The sequence below is a fragment of the Hypanus sabinus genome, chromosome 9 (assembly GCF_030144855.1).
Source record: "Hypanus sabinus isolate sHypSab1 chromosome 9, sHypSab1.hap1, whole genome shotgun sequence".
NCBI classification, from domain to species: domain Eukaryota; kingdom Metazoa; phylum Chordata; class Chondrichthyes; order Myliobatiformes; family Dasyatidae; genus Hypanus; species Hypanus sabinus.
Window position 1 is genome coordinate 41,459,581 of NC_082714.1, and position 22,087 is coordinate 41,481,667.

General features: G+C 42.0%; 1 protein-coding gene across 2 annotated transcripts in view; it reads left to right on the forward strand.

Moving 5' to 3' along the window:
- rpusd1 (RNA pseudouridine synthase domain containing 1) overlaps positions 1-22,087 on the forward strand; it is a 34,674-nt gene that overhangs the window by 4,880 nt on the left and 7,707 nt on the right. For both annotated transcript variants that reach the window (XM_059979546.1, XM_059979545.1), the window contains 2 exons: positions 1,927-2,050; positions 21,662-21,764. In XM_059979546.1, the coding sequence (XP_059835529.1) occupies positions 1,927-2,050; positions 21,662-21,764 (227 nt within the window). The remainder of the gene's footprint in view (positions 1-1,926; positions 2,051-21,661; positions 21,765-22,087) is intronic.

The following is a 22,087-nucleotide window of genomic DNA, read 5'->3' on the forward strand; positions in this document are numbered from 1 at the left end:
ATGTTGCCCTTCCAACCTGAGTTTGGCTGTGTCATGTAAGTAGAGGAGAGGCCATGGACAGAGAGGTCAAAATGAGAATGGGAGAGATGAATGGAGAAGAGAATCATGGAGGGAGCAATCCCTGCAGAAAATGGAGAATGGGAGGGGGAGGTAAAGATGTGTTTGATGGTAGGATCCTATTGAAGATGGTGGACATTGAGAGGATAATATGCTAGATGTGAAGACTCGTGAGGTGGTAGGTAATGACAAGAGGAACTCTATCTCTGTTAGGGCGGCAGGAAGGTAGGATGAGAGTGGAAGTCCAGGGAATGGAGGAGATGCAGGTGTGGGCAGCTTCAATGGTGAAAGAAGGGAAACCCAGTTCTTTGAAGAAGAACACTTCTTGTGTCCTGGGAACGGATGTGGCAGAGATAAAGGAACTTAGAAAATGGAATGGCATTTTTAGAAGTTATAGGTTGGAAGGAAGTTTAGTCAAGATAGCTGTGAGGGTTGGTAGGCTTATAAACGATAGCAGAAGTAGTTTGCTCCCAGAGATGGAGACAGCGAGATTGAAAAAGGGGAGACAGGTGTCAGAAGTGGACCAAGGGGATTTAAGGGTAGGTGGAAGTTTGAGGCAAAGTTGATTAAACTAATGAGCTCAGCATTGGTGGATGAAGCAGCACCAATGTAGTCATCAATGTAGCGTAGAAAGAGTTGGGTTGTGCTGCCAAAGAAGACTTGGACCATGGACTGTCCACTTGGGTGCCCATGGCTGCACCTTGGGTTTGGAGAAAGTGGGAGGAGCTGAAGGAGAAATTGTTGAGTATGAGGACCAGTTCTGACAGATAGAGGAGGGTGGTGGTGGAGGGAAAATCCTGTGGCCTGTTGTTGAGAAAGTGGAGAGCTTTAAGGCCTTCCTGATGCAGTATAGAAGTGTATAGGGTCTGGACATCGGTGGTGAATGGGATCAGGAAATTGAAAGTTGTTGAAGAGCATCTTCTCTGCTCTGTTCACCTGCCATCTGTATTTCAAGTTCTGGGTTGTCTGCTGGAACTCTGCCTTCATACACCTGTAGAGCTGTTTCTTCCCCCTTGAGGAAAGGTGGAACTTCCAATCTCCTTAATTAGCTCCTCAATCTCATTAAACCATTACTGGCGAATTTTGTCAGAGCAGTCATGAGTCACTTCACAGGTGTTAATTTTGATGAATTTCAAGGCAACCCACATGCTGTTGACACTAAGGTGACTTATGACCTCTCCAACAAGACTGGTTTGATGAGATCAAGGAGGTAATAGAGAATATCTTATTTGGAAATAGAGTTAATTAGATGGTCAGTCCAGCAGTCATCAGCATCTGTTGTGACAGAGAACTGTGGATGTCTTCGGAGTCCCTCGCTCAGGTGATGTTATAATGTTGCTGCATGTATAAAAGAAAATTAATGATCCTGATACTGACCCTTGGAGTTGTTTATTTAGAGTGGTAAAAACAAGATTACTGCTCAAGATAGAAATTAAGCAAAAACAAAAGTTCAAGAAGTACACAACGGTCAGTCCACCAATATAGACTGATGACCTTTAGGTCATTTTAATGCACCTTTTATGTGCTGTTCAACTTCAAATTGAGCAAAATCAACTGATTGAAAGGTTCAATATAGCAGTGAACAAAGCTGTGTGCTTAGTAACAATTTTTTCCTGTTGAGAAGTCAATCTTCCTGTCATTACCACTCTAGAAATGTGAGGTGTAAGAAATAATTTGGATTGTGATAGTGTGAAGCACTGTGACACATTTCAGGGAAATTGCCATGATAGTGGCTTCTTTAGTTCATGTGGAAAACTTACATGTACAAATATATAGATTTTTTAGAAAGTGGTGCCAATTTGCCTTAAATTACATCCCATGTCATTTAATGGTGTGGTTCTCATCACTTTCTTTTGTGTTTCTGGACAGATTTTGTCATCAGCTGGATTTCTCCACCAGTGGAGCGCTGTGTATTGCTCTCAATAAGATGGCAGCTGCCAAGGCCTATCGGTGTTTCCGTGACCGTCTGGTAACCAAGATTTACCTAGCTCTGGTATGCTTCTGACTCCGTTAGTAGGTTGCATATGCCTTTACTGAGATGGTATGGACATATACATGTCGTCTTGTAATTATATAAACGTGTTCACGTTAACATTTTCGTAACAAGTAGTGTTGTTCCATTCCTTGACATGAGCTTAAGTCTACTGCCCTCGCTGTGCATTGTGTATAAAGCTAGGCTGGAAGTTAAACACCTTTTCAGAAATCAGCCGAGCCGGAAGCATTCTTCAAGTTAGTTATTGATTGATTGAGATACAGTGTGGAATAGACCCTTCTGGCCGCTGAGCCGCACTGCCAAGCAATTCCCCCAATTTAATCCTAGCCTAATCACGGGACAATTTACAATGACTGATTAACCCACCAGTCAGTATGTTCTTAGATTGTGGGAGGAAACTGGAGTGCCCGGAGAAAACCCATGCGGTCACGGGGAGAACGTACAAAATCCTTACAAGCAGTGGCGGGAATTGAATGAGAAAACTTTGTGGAACTACAGAACATGAAGTAAAACACGTATTAAATTTAGTACAGGATTGGCACGTGCCTGAGTATGATAGTATTATCAATTATTCTCATCATCAGCATTAAACAAGGTAATACACACATTCAACCTTCTACAGCTATACCGCGAAGTAGGGTGAACACATGGCACGATGACAGCTTAACAGCGATGAACGATAAACTTTAATATCAGACTCACAGGTATTGCTGTTTCAAGGGCTAATAAAGAGTGGATGGAGGTGGATGTTTTTCTGTATTGTTTGTTCTAATTCAAAATCTGAATTAATCCACGCAGGAAATTATGTCTTTCTTTAAAAAAAAGCTTACAAACAGGAAGTGATGTACAAAACAAACTGCATACAAAATGAACAGCGCCTTTAAAGGCAGAACACTCATCACCTGACTGACACGATGTCAAAGTTAACACTGAAACTAAAAGTCAAATGATCTTTCCTTTACATCTATGGCAAAAGAATGAATAGTCTCAGACTAGTCTTTAAACAGTCCTTGCTTCGTAAATGGCGTCCTTAGTGACATACTTGCCTGAGGTAATATCTAATGAGCAGGTTGGTGGCACGGTGCTCACCCAGAGTGATGATTGGGTGGGGTACTTCTGAAGTGAGTTGTGCTCTCTTAATATGTCCTGCAACTCGCTGTAGCCTCTCAGAGTGACAGAGTTCGCTAAGGTAACTTTGGATTGGATGAGGTTCCTGCTTTGTGATGCCCTATACCTCTTCTGTCTTTGAACAACAAAAAGGATTCTAACCTTTGCCTGATTTGGTTGCACAGAGAAATATGTCAACCACTGCAGAGTCTGTCTTTGGCTCCTCCTAAAATCTTCGCTTTCATATAGATCAGCCTTGCTCAACCTTTTTGCCGTGGAGGAACCTTTGAAATAATTTTGAGGTCTCAGGGAACCCCAGCATAAAAAATTATTATATCTACAGCTCATGGTAAGTTAGTGTGATCAGTAACTTGTTCCTATAACAATCCAAAAATAATTGTAAATGCTCTTTTGAATAGAGAATGTATTTTTAGCCAAGCTTTCTTGGCGGGGGGGGGGGGGGGGAGGTAGTTGAGCTTAGTTTACCTTTCTTGAAATTAATCTCTTTCCCTTCCATAAATTTTAAACATTCATAAGGCAAACATAATAAATTTTTGTTTACAATAAGACCCCAAGACTTTCTGATATCCGTCCTCACTCTGAAGCCCAAGTAGCAGTGGAAAGATTTCAAGATTTCCTTTTGCAGCTATGATTTTTGCAACAATTCAATTTCCTTTTTAATCCAAGAATCTTGTCACTTGAAGTCAAAACATTTTCTTCAGGGCCTTGTAGAGATTTGTTCAATGAGTTCACATGATGAAAAATATCTGGTAAGTAGGCTGGTTTCTGCAGCCATTCTTCATCTTCAAAGTACACAGCAAAATCTGGCCCACTGTTTTCTTGAAACTGCTCCTGCCATTCACCTTTCAGCTCAAGCATCCCGTTGAGAACTCTTCCTCTGCTAAGCCACCAGATTTCTGTATGTAGCAGGAGATCGGTCTGTTCTTTGTCCAGGTTTTCACAGTTTTTTTAAAACATTCTTGAGTGAACTTGTCTTTGTTGAGTAGAGTTAACCATTTCTTTTGTAGCATCATCTGGAGCTTTTTTCATTTCATCTCCAAGAGTTTTTGACATCAGCACCTCTCTGAAGAAAGCGGTGTGTTGTGTCAATGTCAGGATTTTCTTTTTTTTACTGAAACAAAACCTGTCATTGATGGGGGCTGCATCAGTACAGATGCCAACACAGTTCCTACAAGACAGACCTTTTGTTTCCAGACATGAAGGCAAAACATTAAATAAATTTTGCCCTTTACTTTTTTTGGCAGCTCTTTGCAACAGAAAAAAAAGTTTACTTGAGTTTCAACATCATTTACAAATCTTACAAAAGCTACAACATGACATTTATTGGTGAAATCTGTTGACTCATCAGCCTGGATAGAGAAGCTATTGTTTTTCAGTTTATCGCACAAAACCTCTTCAGCATTATGTGACATGTCATCAATGTGTCAACTTATCGTACTATTTGAGAGCGAAACCTCTTCAGTTTCTCCTACCACATCTTATCCGAATGCAGGGGTTAATAAAATATAAAAAGCAACAGCATAATAAATAATGAGGAAATGACAAAAAATACAAACACTTCACAATATAATTCACTTCTAACCTACACAATTCACCTTTTGCAACATTTACAACAGCAAAGTAGCAGGCCAGCAGCTGAGTTGTTGCATGTAAAAATTCCTTCTTTAGAATAAAAATCTCCCTCCAATTTTCTAGGACACCAGTAGAATTTGTTTGTTCCCACAGGTCAGTTGGTGGCATGCAAGGGGAAGTTGGGGGAGGTGGTTCGGAAGGGAGAGGCTGACGTCACAGCCCAAGTTGGGTGAGTCCGTTCAATGCTCGGAAAGCGCACTTTACGCTCATCAGCCGACTGCCCTCCCCTCTGTGCTATACAGTGCTCACCAATTACTAATGGCCTCCGCTATCTCGTATGGAAAAGCTGAAAGTGAACTCAACCAACTAAACACGGACCTACTGTGCACTGCCATGCTGAGCTGTGAGACCTCTAATGAGATTGTTATCATGCCTGCTCATTCATTGCCCACTACTACGAGCGCTAGCATTATGCATTGCACGAAGTTCAAGAAGTGTTGTTTTATTAAATCATGATCTCTTGCGGAACTCTTAGCAACCTCTTGTTGAACTCCAGTTGAGAAATCCTGATATAAGATGCTACTCTCACAGTCTGAAATGTCTTTCTCATGCATGTCTATGGGCTGACAAGCACCATTGAAGCAGACTTCACCCACTATGACTCAACATAGCTCCAGTCACTAGACATAAGGAGATCATGCTGTTCATGTACATTATGTGCACAGATGGTGTCTCTACCAAGCAACAGGAGACTCTGAACAGAAGAGTTGAGTGAGGGAGGGGGGAGATCTTGTCAGCTATGTCTTTGAGATGTGAAATACTGTCTGCAGCTTCAGGACTTGTGATTTCATCCCTGTTGTTCGGGAATATGGTCGCAGTCAGTGAGAGTTGGCAGTTGTTAGCGGACCTTCCCCCCCCATGACAAATCTACTAGCTCTGATTCTGGTATCTTCTGATGTTCCAGAACATGTCTTTAGGATATATGGGGATGTAGCTACATCTAATGGATGCTCAGCTAGCTCCCTGTGCTGTAATGAGGATGTGTTGGAACCAATAGCTCAAGATGCTCCTCCTGAGTTTACAGCTGTGTTTGGGTTTAATGCTTCTCAAATGGCAATAGGTTCTTGGCTCAGTTTCCTGGAGACCACTGTTGCTGGCTGCACTGATTGTCCATCCATATTTTGCAATATATTCTTACTGCTTCTCCAGTTCTTGTTACTCTGCTCAGGTTCTCCACCACTCTCTGGATGACTGTTGCTCATGTTTAGACTGATTCTGCTCCAGCGTCGCGAAGGCTGATTGATGCCCCATATTCTGACCTGATCCAGGGCTCGGCAATCAACATTGCTGGGGTCGGAAGCTGACATTGTAGCGTGCGTTCAGACGGGTCTCCAATGCCTTTGAAGATGATGTATCTTTTTACTCTACTGCCCTCTCAGTGCATTGCATACAAAGCTAGGCAAGGAGTATCATCCGAGCCAGAAGCTTTCTTCAGGGTTTTTAATGGAAAACTTTGTGAAACTGAAGAAAGTTAAGTAAAAAAAAATTCAGTTTCGATTTAGATTCGTCATGCACCTGAATAGAATATTATTGGTTATTCTCACGTTCAGCATTGGAAAAGTAATACACACATGCGACATTCTGTACCTATGCTGTGAGCTAGCGTGAACTCATGGCACACCATAGATTAGTAGCGATGAATGACAAACTTAATATCAAAGATTCACAGATATTCAATGACAATAAAGAGTGGATAGAGATGGATATTTTTCTACAGTTAAAATCCAAATTAACCCACACAGGAAATAATGTAAAAAAAAAGCTTGCGAAAAAGAAGTGATGTTTGTACAAAATGAACTGCATACAAAACAAATTGTACCTCTGGAGGCAGAACAATAAAATCAGTTACCATTCAATTCCAAATTTAAAGTATGCATTTTAAAACAAATTTCAACTAGTTGTGAAATGACAGAAATACTTTAAACTTTGGTCCCTACCTTTGCAGTACTTTATTTATTTGCAATGCTCACAATTATTTTAGATTAGTAGGTGATTATTGCTATCCTGGGGAGAGCAGCAATCTCTGGGTTTAAACAAGTGATAGTCAGAAAGGGTGAGAGGGGAGTTATAAATTGTAATTGAGAGAAAAGGAGATGGAAAGAAAAGGCATTTGAATTTGGATGATCAATCATGTCATATTGAATGGTGGTGCTGGCTTTAAGGACTGAATGACATACTCTTGTTCCTGTTTTCAGTATTCATGCCTCCCTTTGATCTTGTTTTGTCGATATCCCTGTCTAATGATTTCCATCTATGCTGGAAATATTGCAGTAAGCAGTTGCTGCCACTAGGTGGCTGTATTGTCAGATCAGAGAATAATTATTCATTGCTGTAATTTATTGTAAACACAAAAGATTCTGCAGATGCTGGAAATCTTGACACTGACCAGTCCTGGTAAAGTGTCTTGGCCTGAAACATAGACTGCTTATTCTCCTTTATAGATGCTGCCTGACTTGCTGAGTTACTTCTGTATTCTGTGTGTGGTGTCATTTATTGTATCTGTTGCTCTCGGAGCAGTGTGCTCTATATCAGGGGAGAGAACTTGCAAATTAAACAAATTTAGTAGTGTAAAGCCCCAACTGTTACTCTGTCCTTTTACTGCAACTTGACAGGGTAATCTTTCAAAACACACATACAATGCTGGAGGAACTCAGCAGGTCAAGCCACATCTGTGATCTGACTCAGATTGGGGATTGCTTCCTCAAGCACCTTCTCTCCATCTTCTGCGACAGCCTGGATCTCTTAATGGCCAGCTATTTTAAATGTACTTAGTGTTCCCACACTGACAAATCTGTCCACAGTCTCCATTACTGTCACATAGAGGCCAAATGCAGACTGGAAAAGCAACACTTCATCCCATCTTGGTACTATGTACCTGATGACTTCAAATCAATTTCTCTAACATCTGGTAATCACTCCCTTCTGATTTTCCCCCCCTTTTCATTTCCCTTATCCCTCTGGTCCCTTTACCCCTTTTTTTTCACCTTCCCTTCCCTCACGACCTGCCCATCACCTTCAGCTTTCTCTGTCTGCTTTCCAAACTCCTTCCTTTTGTTCCATGGTCCTCTGTCCTTTCCTATGAGATTTCTTCCTCAGTCTTCCACCTATCACCTCCCACCTTCTCACATTACTGACCCTCCCTCACCTTCCTACCTCACCACCCCCTCAGCTGGATTGACCTCATGCTCCCTTCCTCTCCACTGCCCTTCCATGCTGACTTTTCTTTTCCATCCTGATAAAAGGTCTCCACTTGAAACCTCAACTTTATATCCCTCTATAGACGTTGCCTGACCTGCTGAATTCCTCCAGCATTTTGTTTGTTATTAAATAATTGACCTGTAGAGCTACAGTAAAAGAACAGAGCAACTCTAAGGGCTTCACGTTCCTAAATAATTTTTCTAGTTTGCAAGTTTCCAGATATTTTTCCCTTGACCAAGGAGATCATGTTCAGTACCTAATTTTATGAGACTTACAAAGTTGATTTGCCAGATGAAGAACGTGTAACTTCTGCACGGGCAAGCCTGCTAATAAAAAGCTGGGGTGGGGTGGGGGGGGGGGTACTTCGTATCCGACAAGCACGATTATAAGGATGTTTACAGACATTTGGTTTTGGCAATCCATGGTTGAGTCACAGAATAGCTGTCAGTTCTAGCAGGACTTGCATGTTATAACAGGCTATGGAAGTCCAGGCAGCATCGATGATAACAGCACAAACCTTCCAGTTAAGCAGATGATCCTAATGCATTCAATGCAGGTTTTGAACTGAAGGGGATTGGTACATCACCACCCACCCTGACAACCTCCTGTGCCCTTGAGCCCACAGTCACTTTGCAGGCACGAGATCAATTTTCTGGAGAGCGGAAATCACCTGGCCCGCTAATAATCCTGAGGTTGAAAGGGTCGACAGCTTCGAGTTCCTAGGAGTGAACATCACAGATGGCCTGCCTTGGTCCTACAATGTAGATGCTATGGTCAAGAAAGTTCACCAACACCTCAATTTCCCCAGGGAGCTGCAGAAATTTGGCGTGTCTCCTGTTGATCTTGACTGATCTTTTTTGATGTGCCATAGAAAGCCTTCTGCCTGGGTACATAATGTCCTGATGTGGCCACTGCTCTGCCTGTGATTGCAAGAAGCTGCAGAGAGTTGTGGACACCAGTCAGCACATCGCCAAAAACCGCTTCCCCTGCATGGACTCTGTCTGTACTTCTTGCTGCCTCCAGAAGGCAGCTTCCATTATTAAAGACTCCACCCCAGACATTCTCTCTTCTCTCTTCAACTGGGCAGAATGGATAGAAGCCTGAAAGCATATTGTGGTGAACTACGTATACCTGTCTGGACACGCCCCCTGCTGACTGCTCCTGTGGCTCCTCCCACAGACCCCTGTATAAAGGCGATTGGAGACACAGCCCCGGCCTCAGTCTCCAGGATGCAGTGTGGTGGTCAATTGCTGCTTGTTCTTTCTTCCAGCCAATAAAAGCCTATATCTCTCCTCACATCTCAGAAAGTTATTGATGGTGCATCACGTATAGAATTAAGCTTAAGAACAGCTCTTTCCTGACCATTCAATAAGACTGTTGAATGGTTCCCTAGGGTGATAGGATGGACTCTTGCCCTTACAGTCTAGCACGTTATGATCTTGCACCTTACTGTCTGCTCTGTCTCTGTAGCTAGTACACTTCACTGTGTCACTGTTATTGTTCTATCTTGTACTACCTAGATGCCTCAGTAATTAATAACTACAGGCCTATACCAAACTTGCCATGATTAAGTAAAATCATTGAAAGGGTTGTTTATCAGCAACTTAATAGCTTTTTGACACTAAGCAACTGTATGGATGTTTTCCAGTCTGGATTTCGACAACACCATAACACTGAGATTGTTCTGGTCAAGGTTATAAATGACATCTGCTTAAACCATGATGATGATAAAATTTCAATTTTCATCTTACTTTATCTTAGTGCTGCTTTTGACTCCGTTGAACATGGCATATTACTGGAGAGACTGGAAAGCTGGGTTGGACTTTCCATTACAGTCCTAAAGCAGTTTAAATCATATTTCCAGGACAGGAACTATTTTGTATAGCTTGGGAGTTGTGTCATTTTTGTTTGGTCACATACACACGGAGTGCCTCAAGAATCCATACTCGGGCCTTTTCTGTTTAACACATACATGCCCCTCTAGCTCAGATCATGATGAGCAACAAAGTATCTTAATTTAATTATACGGCTGACACTCAGATTTATATAACAGTGTCATCAAGTGACTATGGTCCCATACAGTCACTAAAAAAAACTGTATTGAACTAATCACTGATTGGATGAGCCAAAATTTCCTCCAGTTAAACAAAGAGAAAACTGAAAGTGGTGCCAAAAAAAGAATGATTAGAAGTCAAGGCACACATAGAATCTTTGTCGTTACAAACCACTAATCAAGCCAGAAACCTTGGTGTTGTGATGGACTCCGACTTAAGTTTTAACTGCCGCATTAAGACATTTACGCAGTCAGCCTACTTCCATCTTTAAAATATAGTGAGAGTTAATGGGCTTATGTCTCGGTAAGATCTGGTAAAACTCATCCATGTTTTTATTTTTGGTAGGCTTGACTACTGTAATGGCTTTTTCACAGGTCTCTGTAAAAAGAAAGACAGCTGCAGCTTATTCAGAACTATGCTGCTAGACACCAAGAAAGTCGAACTTATCACTCCAATTCTCAGATCGCTACATTGGCTTCCTGTCTATCAGAGGACTGACTTTAAAATATTACTGCTGGTTTATAAAGCACCAAATGGTCTAGGGCCAAAATACATCTCCGATTTCCTGCTGCATTGTGAACCTTCCTGAGCTCACAGGTCATCTGGGGCGGGTCTGCTCACTGTCCCCAGGGTCAAAACTAAACATGGTGAACCAGCTTTTAGCTACTATGCTCCACATAGCTGGAATAACCTTCAAGAGGATCTGAAGTTCTTTTAAATTAAGGCCTGAAACTTTACTTTTCGCCATAGCTTTTAATTAGAATGTCTTGGACAATGACTTCTATTTATAATATCTATTTCTTGTGTAGTTTTATTTTCTTACATATTGTCTGAAATTTGATGTTTAATTTTTATATTTTGTTCAATGTAAAGCACTTTGAATCGCCTTGTGTTTGAGAAGTGCTATACAAATAAGCTTGCTTGCTTGCTTACCTCAATACAACGTGTAATGAATTGATCTGTATGAACACAAAGCAAGACAAGCTTTTCAAAGTTCAAGGTAAATTTATTATCAGTACATGTATGCTACCATGTACAACCCTGAAATTACTGTTTCTTGCGAGCATAAACAGTAAATCCAAGAAACACTGTAGAATCAATGAAAGACTGCACCCAACAGGACAGATAACAAGCAATGTGCAAAAGACACCAAACTCTGAAAATGCAAAAGAATTTTAAATAAATAAATAAATAAATAAATAAATAAATAAATAGATAAACAGACAAACAAACAAACAAACAAGCAAGCAAGCAAGCAAGCGATAAATATTGAGGACATGAGATGAAGAGTTCTGAAAGTGAATCCATAGGTTGCGGGGACAGTTCAGTGATGGTGCGAGTGAAGTTCTCCTCTCTGGTTCAAGAGCCTGATGGTTGAAGGGTAGTAGCTGCTCCTGACCATGGTGGTATGGGTCATGAGGCTCCTGTACCATCTTTCTGATGGCAACAGCGAGAAGAGAGCATGGCCTTGGTGGTGTGGGTCCTTGATGATAGATGCTCCTCTTTTCCAACTGTGCTCTGTGTGGCTGTGATCAATGGTGAGGAAGGCTTTACCTGTGATGGACCGGACTATATCCACTAGTTGTTGTAGCCTTTTCCATTCAAGGACATAGTGTTTTCATACCAGGCTGTGATGCAGCCAGTCAACTACACATTTATAGAAGTTTGTCAAAGTTTTAGATGTCATTCCGAATGTTTACAAGCTTCTAAGGAAGTAGAGGTGCTTTCTTCATAATTATTCTGGTGTCTAAGAAGAACGTGGTGGGTCCAGGACAGATTCTCTGAAACAATACCACCAAGGAATTTAAAGTTATAGACCCTCTCCACCTCTGGTTTCCCCCGATGAGAACTGGCTCATAGACCACTGATATCGTCCTCCTTAAGCTTCTTGATCTCGCTAACATTGAGTAAGATGTTGTTGTTATGGCATGACTCAGCCAGATTTTCATTCTCCCTCCTATATGCTGATTTGTCACCATCTTTGATTTGGCCAATGACAGTGCTGTCATCAGAAAACTTGAATACGACTTTGCAGCTGGGCTTAGTCATATTCATAAGCGTAAAGCAAGTAGAGCAGGGGACTAGCACAGAGACTGTGCTGGTGGAGATCGTGGAGGAGATGTTGCCATTCTGAAATGACTAGTGTCTGTAAGTGAAGAAACCAGGGATTCAATTGCACAGGATATATTGAGGCCAAGGACCTGAAGGTTATTGATTAGTTTTGAGAGGATGATGGTTTTAAATACTGAGCTGTAGTTGATAAAGAGCATCCTGATGTATGGGCTTTGCTGTTTAGATGTTCCTGGGTTGAATGAAGGGTCAATGAGAAGGCATCTCCTTTAACCTGTTTCTCTGGTAGGCAAATTGGAGTGAATCCAACTCTCTTCTCAGGCAGGAGTTGGTATCTTTCATCACTAACCTGTCAAAACACTTCATCACTGTGGATGTAAGTGCTACTGGCCGATGGTCTATGAGGAGGTTACCACGTTCTTTGTAGGTACCAGTATAATTGGAGCCTGCTTGAAGCAGGTGGGGACCTCAGACTGCTGAAGCAAAAGGTTAAAGATCTCAGTGAGCACTCCAGCCAGCTCTTTGGTACTAGGCCAAGTATGCTTTTCGTGGGTTCTTGCTTGAACATCATCCTCAGAAACTGAAATCACAGGATCACCAAGGGCCGTGGGAGTTTGTTATGGCTTGATTGTCATAGCGAGAATACAAGGCATTGAGCTCATCTAGAAGCAAAGCCCTGTTGTCACCTCTGTTGCTTGATTCAACTTTCTAAGTCCATGATGGCATTCAAGTCCTACCACAGCTGTCAAGCATCATTCATTGATTCAAGTGCAGTCTGGAATTGCCATTTTACCCGTGAGAAGGCTTTCTGGAGAATGTACCTAGACCACTTGTAACTTTCTTAGTCTCTACCTTGGTACATGTGACTTAAAATACCTATGAAACCAGTAAAACAGTAATGCAGTGGGTGTTTTTGTAACAAATTAACAAACCAAATGTTCCTTTGAAAATCTGTAAGAATAGTTTAATTGTAGATGTTATCTTAATCTGGGTTGTTCAATATGATCATTGCCTAAGATTTGACATCATACTGGTATAGGAATAGGGACAGACATGACTCAGTAGTGTCATCAGTGTTCACTTTTTGGTCTCGTGCACCCTGGAGACACCAAACATAGACTGAGTGACAAACAAGAGAAAATCTGCAGATGCTGGAAATGTGAGCAGCACACACAAAGTGCTGGAGGAACTCAGCGGGCGAGGCAGCATCTAGGAGAAGAGTACAGTCTACTTTTCAGCCTGAAATGTCGACTGTACTCTTTTTCCTAGATGCTGCCTAGCCAGCCGAGTTCCTCCAGCATTTTGTGTGTGTTGCATAGATAGGTATTCAATAAAGTGATCACTCATGTTCAAACTGCAGAGGTTCAAGCTTCCTGCTCCCTGCCACTTTAATTCCCCTTTCCCCTCCAACTCTGACCTTAAAGTCAGTGGTTTTCTGTACTGTCAGAATAAGGCCCAACAGAAACTTGAGGAACTACACCTCCTTTTCAAGCTTGGCATGTTGAAGCCTGCCTCCTGGACTCTATATTGAATTTGACAGCTTTGAATAACTCAATTTTTCAGTCTGTAACATTATATCTGCCTGCTATTGTTTCCCTGTTTTTTATTCTCTATGGTAGTGGGTGACATGTTCAATTTCACCTGTTGGATCTGTTTTGCTGTTCTGTATTTTATAACATTCCCCCCCCCCCCCCAATTCTTTTGTTGCGGATTTTGTCATGTTTTCACTCTCTAATTGTCCTCATTGATTCATTAAGCAGCTAAACTTGTTTATAGCTTTATCATGCGAGTTTTACCCTTCCAGAGATCTTCATCGCCCCCACCATTTCTGCAGCTTGACAAGCTTCTATTGGCTCCTTCATTCTTTTGAATGGTCTCTGATCTGAGACATCAATGTTGTTTCTCTTCGCTGAAAAATAGATTGAATATTGAACATAGGAAAAAATAGATTGTGAAGTCACAAAATACAAAACTAACGGGGTTATTATCATGAGTGATTTCATCTCATCTAAACACAAGAGATTCTGCAGATGCTGGAACCCAGAGCTGGAGGAACTCAGCAGGTCAGGCAGCATCTATGAAAGTGAATAAACTGTTGATGTTTTGGGCTGAGACCCATCTTCAGTACTGGAAAGGAAGGGGGAAGATACCAGAAAGAAAAGGTGGGGAGGAGGAGAAGGTGGACGTTGGAAGATGATAGGTGAAGCCAGGTGGGTGCAAAAGGTAAAGGGCTGGAGAAGAAAGAATCTGATTGGAGAGAAGAGTGGAAACAGGGCACCAATGGGAGGGATGATAGGGGGTGAGGAGAGAGATTTTAGGCCAAAATGGGGAATAGAAAAAGACGGGAGGGGAGGGGAAAAGGAAAATAAACAGAAGGAGAAATCTATGTTCATGCCATCATGTTAGAGGCTACCTAGATGGAATATGAGGTGTTGCTCCTCCACCCTGACAGTAGACTCATCATGGCATTAGAGGAGGCCATGGACCAACATGTTGGAATGGGAAAGGGGGTCGGAGTTAAAATGTTTAGTCACTGGGAAATTCCGTTTTTGGTGGATGGAGTAGAGGTGCTCGACAAAGTGGTACCTCAATTTATGTTGGCTTTCACATCGGGAGCACTGGATGCAATAGACAACCTCAAAAGGAATTCACAAGGGAAGTGTTGCTTTACCTGGAAGGACTGTTTGGGGCTCTGAATGGGGGTTAGGGAGGAGATGAGTATGAAGGTCTGTTACTTACAGGGATATGTGCCTGGGAGAAGATTAGTGGGGAGGGATGAATGAACAAGGGAATTGAAGAGGGAGTGATCCCTACAGAAAGCGGCGAGTTGGGGGGAGTGAAGATGTGTTTTGTAGTAGTATCCTGTTGAAGTTAGTAGACGATGCAGAGAATATGTTTTGGATGTGGAGGCTTATGGGGTGGTAGGTGAAGAATAGAAAAACTATCCTTTTAGGGCAGCAGGAAAATGAGGTGAGTGCACATGTTCAGGAAATGGAGGAAATGTGATGAAGTGTAGTGTCAATGGTAGAGGAAGACAATGGGGTTCTCTTTGAACCCATTCTTTGAAGGAGGACATTTCTGATGTCCTGGATAGGAAAGCCTCATCCTGGGAGCAGATGTGGTAGAGACAAAGGAACTGAGAAAAGGGAAACAGGGCGGGAAGAAGTAAAATCAAGGTAATCTTGGGAAACGAAGGTTTATAAAAAATATCTGTAGACAGTTTGTCTCCAGACATGGAGACAGAGAGATTGAAAAGGGGGAGAGAGGAGTGTCAGAATGGACTGATTGAATTTAAGGGCAGGATGAAAATTAGAGGCAAAGTGAATTAAATTGAAGAATTCAGCATGGGTGCATAAAGGAACACCAATGCAGTGTCAAAGTAGCACAGAAAGAGTTGTGGAGAATTACCTGGGAAGGCTTGGAACTATTGCACTCAGCCAACAAAAAGGAAAGCGTAGCTGGGGCCCATGCAGGTGTCCATGACTACCCCATGAGTTTGGAGAAAGTGGGAGGAACCAAGTGAGAAATTATTGAGGGTGCAGACAAGTTCTGCCAGATGAAGGAAGCTGGTGGTGGAGGGGTATTGTTTGGGTCTTTTTGCCAAGAAAGAAGCCAAGAGCTTTAAGACCTTATTGCTGGGGCGTAGCAGTGTTTAGGGACCGGACGTCCATGGTGAAAATCAGGGCCAGGGAATTGAAAGTTGTTGAGGAGATCAAGAGTATGTGAAGTGCTGTGAATGTAGGTAGGTAGGAGGAGACTGATCCAAGGGGGGTAGAATGGAGTCGAGGTATGCAGACACGAGTTCACTGGGGCAGGAGCAGACTGAGTCAATGGGCCTACACAGACAGTTGGATTTGTGGATCTTGGTTAAGCGTTAGAAACGTGGAGTGCACATGAAGGAATGATGAGTTTGGTGGCAGTGGATGGGAAATGTCCAGATTTGATGGTGTGGGAGCCAGTGGCCTGATGGTCCACAGTGGGGTCTGTTTCAAGGAGGAAGAAGGATCTAAGAGTTGCCGCCTGGCCTCAGCAGGTCTGCGCCCCCTTTGTCAGTGGATCACAGGAGGGGGAAGCTTTGGGGTGTTCGGGGAAGATAGGGTGGCAGTTCAATAGAGGCTCTGAAGACCCATGAGGTGACGGGGGGAGCCTGAGCAACCTGGCATGTCATCTTGCCTGATATTGATTGGCACCTCCTTAGAGCAAAATGGAATTTGTTGGGTGTGTCCAGAAAGGATTCCTGACACAGTGTCTAGACAGGTCAATTGTTTAGTGAGCACTTGAAGGGGTCTGATTAGGTTTGTCCCATTGAGGGAGGGAAAGGATGGTAGGGTGAAGGAACCGTAGTTGACAAGAGATGAGGAACATTTTGTCAAGAGGAAGAAAATGTCTTTCTTAAGGTTTAGGAAGCAAAGATCAGACAGGGCTCTTGAGAGTTACAAGGTAGCCGCGAAAGATCGTAAGCATCGGCTTAGAAAAACTAGAAAGGGACATGAGAAAATATTGGCGACTCGGAGTAAAAAAACCCAAAGGCATTCCATACATACATGAAGAACAGGAGGATGACCAGAGTGAGTGTAGGACATATTGGGGATAAAAGAGGAAACATGCCTGGAGTTAGGGGAGGTCTTTAATGAGTACTTTACTTCAGTATTCACCAGTGAGAGAGACCTTGACGGAGGTGAGGTCAATGTAGAAACAGGTTGATATATAAGAGCATGTTGATGTTAAAAAAGAGAATTTGCTGGAGCTTTTGAAAAATATTAGAGTAGATAAGTTCCTGAGGCCAACGGGATATACTCCAGGTTGCTATAGAAAATGAGAAAAGAGATTGTCACACCTTTGGTGATAATCTTCGTGTTCTCACAGGCCATAGGAGCAGTGCTAGAGGATTGGAGGGTGGCAAAACTTATAGCTTGGTTCAAGAAACAGTGTAGGGAATTATGTATTATTGAGTCATGCGTCAGTGATGGGCAAACAAAAGAGGGGATCCTTAGACACAGGATTTATGAACATTTGGAGAAGCAAAGTCTAATTGGGAAAATTCAACAAGGCTGAGTGAGGGGCAGGTTGGAGTTCATGAGCCTGATTGAATTCTTTGAGCAAGTGAAAAAAATAATTTGATTTAGACAGAACAGTGGATGCAGTGTATATAGATTTTAGTAAGGCATTTGACAGGGTTCCCTGTGGTAGGCACATTCATAAAGTCCAGAGGCATGGGATCCAGGGAAACTTAGATTCAAAATTGTCTTGCCCACAGATGGCAGAGGGTGTTTGTAGATGAAGCGCATTCTGCCTAGAGGTGAGTGGTGTTTGGAAAGGGCCCTTGCTCTTTGTGACTTTTATAAATGACTTGGATGACAAATTTGATGGGTGAGTTAGTAAGGTTCCAGATATGGAATTGTGGATAGTGTAGAAGGTTGTTGCAGGTTGCAATGGGACATTGATGGGATGCAGAGCTGGGATGAGAAGTGGAATTCAATATGGAAAAGCGTTAACTGATTCACTTTGGAAAGTCAAACTTGAAGGCAGAATACAGAGTTAATGGCAGGATTCTTAACAGAAGCATCTTAAGGTCCATGTCCATAGATCCATCAAAGTTGCTGCATAAATTGATAGTGTGTTTAAGAAGTGTAGGGTGTGTCAGGTGATTTGAGTTCAAGACCTATGAGGTAATGTTGCAGCTCTATAAAACTCTGATTAGGCCTCATTTGAAATATTGTGTTCAGTTCTGGTCACCTCATTGTAGAAAGGATATGGAAGCTTTAGAGAGGGTACAGAGTAAACTTAGCAGCATTATGCCTGGATTAGAAAGTGTGACTTCTGAGGTTAGGTTGAGTGAGCTAGGGATTTTCTTTTTGAAGAGAAGGAAGATGAGGGGTGATTTAATATGTGTACAAGATGATAAGAGGTATAGATTGAGTGGACAGTCGGACTTTTATCCAGACCAGAAATGGCTAATGTGGGGGGGGGGGGGCATGACTGTAATGTGTTGTTTGGAAAGTATAGGGTATGTCAGAGGCAGGTTTCTTATATAGAGAGTGGTAGGGCATGGAGCATGCAGCCAGAGGTAGTGGTAGAGGCAGATACATTAGGGACATTCAAGAAACCTTTAGATAGACACACGGATGAAAAAAAATAGAGGGCTATGTGGGAGTGAAAGGCTAGATTGATCTTGGGTTATGTTAAATGTTGAGCACAACGTCATGGGCCAAAGTGTCTGTACTGTGCTATAATGATCTGTGTTCCCCCAGATGTAACCTGAGCTGAAGAGATAACAGATGCATTGGTTATGGCCTTTCAAGAATCACTTGATTCTGGCATGGCCCTGGAGGAGAGTGGAAGATTGCAAATGTTGCTCCATTCTTTAAGAAGGGGGGAAAGCAAAAGCAAGGAAACTATAGGCCAGTTAGACTAACCTCAGTGGTTGGGAAAGTGTTGGAGTTTATTATTAAGGATGAGGTTTTGAGGTACTTGGAGACTAATGATAAAGTAAGTCAAAGTCAGCATGGTTTCTGTAGAGGGAAATTTGCTTGACAAATCTATTAGAGTTCTTTGAGGAAGTAACAAGCAGGGTGGACAAAGGAGAGGCAGTAGATGTCATTTACTTGGATTTTCAGAAGGTGTTTGATAAGGTGCCACACATGAGGCTGCTTAACAAGATAAAATCCTATGGCATTAAAGGAAAGATGCTGGCATGTAAAACAGAATGGCTGACAGGCAGGAGGCAGTGAATGGGAATAAAAGGGGCTTTTCTGCTTGGCTGCCAGTGACTAGTGGTGTTCCTCAGGGGTTAGTATTGGAACTGCTACTTTTCACACTGTTTGTCAATAATTTGGATAATGGAATTGATGGCTTTGCAGCAAAGTTTGCAGATGATGCGAAGATAGGTGGAGGGGTAGGTAGTGCTGAGGAAGCAATGCGATTGCAGTAGGACTTAGAAGAATTGGAAGGAAGGGTAAACAAGTGGCAGATGGAATACAGTGTTTGGAAATACATGATAATGTATTTTGGTAAAAGGAACAATAGTGCATACTATTATTTGGGGAGAAGGTTCAAACATCAGAGGTGCAGAGGGACTTAGGAATCCTCATGCAAGGCTCCCAGAAGGTTAATTTACAGGTTGAGTCTGTGGTAAAGAAGGCAAATGCAATGTTGGCATTTATTTCAAGGGGAATAGAATATGAAAGCAAAGAGATAATGCCGAGCCTTTATAAAACACTAATCAGGCTGCACTTGGAGTATTGTCAACAGTTTTGGCCTCATGTCTCTAAAAGGATGTGTTGTCATTGGAGAGAGTCCAGAGGAGGTTCACAAAGATGATTCCAGGAATGAAGGGATTAACATATGATGAGCATTTGGCAGCTTTGGCCCTGTACTCACTAGAATTTGGAAGAAAGTGTGGGGATATCATTACTAGATAGGGTGGATGGGGAGAGTATGTTTCTATGGTAAGGGTATCCAGAACGAGAGGGCACAGTCTAAAAATTAAGGGGTGACCTTTTAGATCAGAGATAAAGGGGAATTTTTTTTTTAGCCAGAGAGTAGTGAATCTGTAGAATGCTCTGTCACAGACTGCAGTGGAGGCCAAGTCCGTGGGTATGTTTAAGGTGGAAGCTGATAGTTTCCTGATTGGTCGGACATCAAATGATAGGGCGGGAAGGCGGGTGTATGAGGTAGAGTGGGATCCTGGAACAGCCGTGATGGAATGGCTCGATGGACTGAATGGCCTAATTCTGCTCCTGTGTCTCATGATCTTATGGGCGTGCTGAGCATTCCTGGCATTTTCTGTTTCTGTTTTAGAGTTGGTTCGACTTCTTTTGTTGAATGTTGCCATTGTGTGTCATTTCCATTACGTGTCAGGTGCCAGTTTTCAGCTTGACCCTCAGTGTTGTCTTGGGTATGTGGGACCCTTCAATAACTGAGTAGTTTTGAATGGACTACCCTCAATAAACTTGATAACCATGTACAGTATGGACCTTAAGAACCCCTTGAAATGATTCGCATTTTTCTTCTGTGTTTTTGAATGCTGCATTTGATCAAATGTTTTGATATCAAGGACTATCTCCATAGGATAATCCTGCTGGTTATATATCGCCAAGAATCTAATAAATTTGTTACTCATGATGTATTTTTCAAATTTTTTTCCTAGAGATTCAACACAGAACAGGCCCTTCTGGCCCAATGAACCACACCACCCAGCAACCCACCTAATAAATCCTAGAACCATAAGTCTACTTAATTGTCATGTTATGATAGTCTAAGTGCTCTTTATAACTTTCCTAATAGATTCCAGGCAGTTTTGATAACTGTTGAATAATTAGTTACTCTGTTTGTTCTTTCTTGAATGGAGATGTTATCTTGGACATTTTCTAATCTGTGGAACCTTTCCAGAACCTGGGGGGGGGGGGGTTGAATTACGAAAGCTACTCCCTGAAACCTCCCATTGAACCAGAGGATGCAAAGTCATCAGATTCAAGCGATTTGATCCTCTCTGATTTTTTTTTTGGAACACTATTTCCAATGGTGACGTTATTGAAGGGTCCCACATACCCAAGACAACACTGAGGGTCAAGCTGAAAACTGGCACCTGACACGTAATCTTTGGCCCGTGGTACCTTGCTGGTTTTGGAATGCTTTTAGTAATTCCACTACAAAGACTGATACAAAATATGTGAAAGCAACATGCTGGAAATAAATTTTATTTTAAATGTTTCAAGTATTCGGCATGTCAGCCGGTATCTGAAGACGGAGAAGTAGTAAAAGTGTCTGTCGGTGATTCTTTATCAAAGTCCAGAAGATGTCTTGCTGGGTTAAGCGGGCAGTGATGGAAAGAACAAAAGGGAAGACCTGCTGGGCATTTCTGACACTTGCCTTGCATTTATATTTCAGCAACAGCTCCAAGTTCAATTTCGTGTCATTTTCTTGTTTTGTTTCCTCTCCTCTCTCTGACTTTTCACAATTGATCAACCAGATAACTTCATAGACACCAGAAACTCTTACGCAACCCTGGCTTCGCCCAACCTGAGGTATTCCTTTTATACTTTCAACTCCTCCCTTCCCACCCACTCTGCAAATGAAAACTAACTTGTTTACTTACTTTTCTAGAACATATTTTTAACATGATGCCTGGCCTAATGAGTACTTACAGTGTTTTTTTATAATTATCTTTAGATTTTGCTTTTTATTTTGGACTCTCGCTACTTGTATTCTGATTGCCGACACTCCAACCTAAAACTGAGCATTGCTCAGAATTTGAATGTTTGCTATAAGACATCTTGTCATGACTATTGAATATACAAAGCTTGATCTCTTTTGTCTCTTTTGTCTCTTTGATAATTTTCTATGCACACAGAATTCCTAACTTTGAACTACATTTAACTGCTTTCATTGCAATTGTTTCCCTAGGTTCTTCAAAGAGAGTGGCCATAATTAAAGTAAACTTGTAAAGTCTATAACATTGTTAAGATTTGCCACTGGGTCTTGGAATAAGGGTTGTATGCACAATCTAATACTGTGATCTTTGCTGCAGGTCAGAGGTCACATTTCTTTGGACAGAATGACCATAAATCATGCAATTGGTAAAAATACAACAAAAGGAATGACACACATGATGTGTACTGAAGGAATGCCCGGTAAAGTATACAAGTACAACAGCTACAGAATTAATTGGAAATTGATAAAATCTCAGCATGCTAAATGAACAGGACTGCTTATCTTTAGAAAGGCAAAGACCAGAGTCAGAGGCAGAGTGTACTACAGCACAGGAACAGACCCTTCGGCCTATCTAGTCTGTGCTGAACATTTATTTTTTTTTACATTTATTTTGCGTGGTCCCATCAACCTGCACCTGAACCATTGGCTCTCCCATCCATGTACTTTTACAAATTTCTTTTAAATGCTGAAATCGAACCTGCATCTACCACTTCTGCTGGCAGCTCGTTCCACACTCCAACCA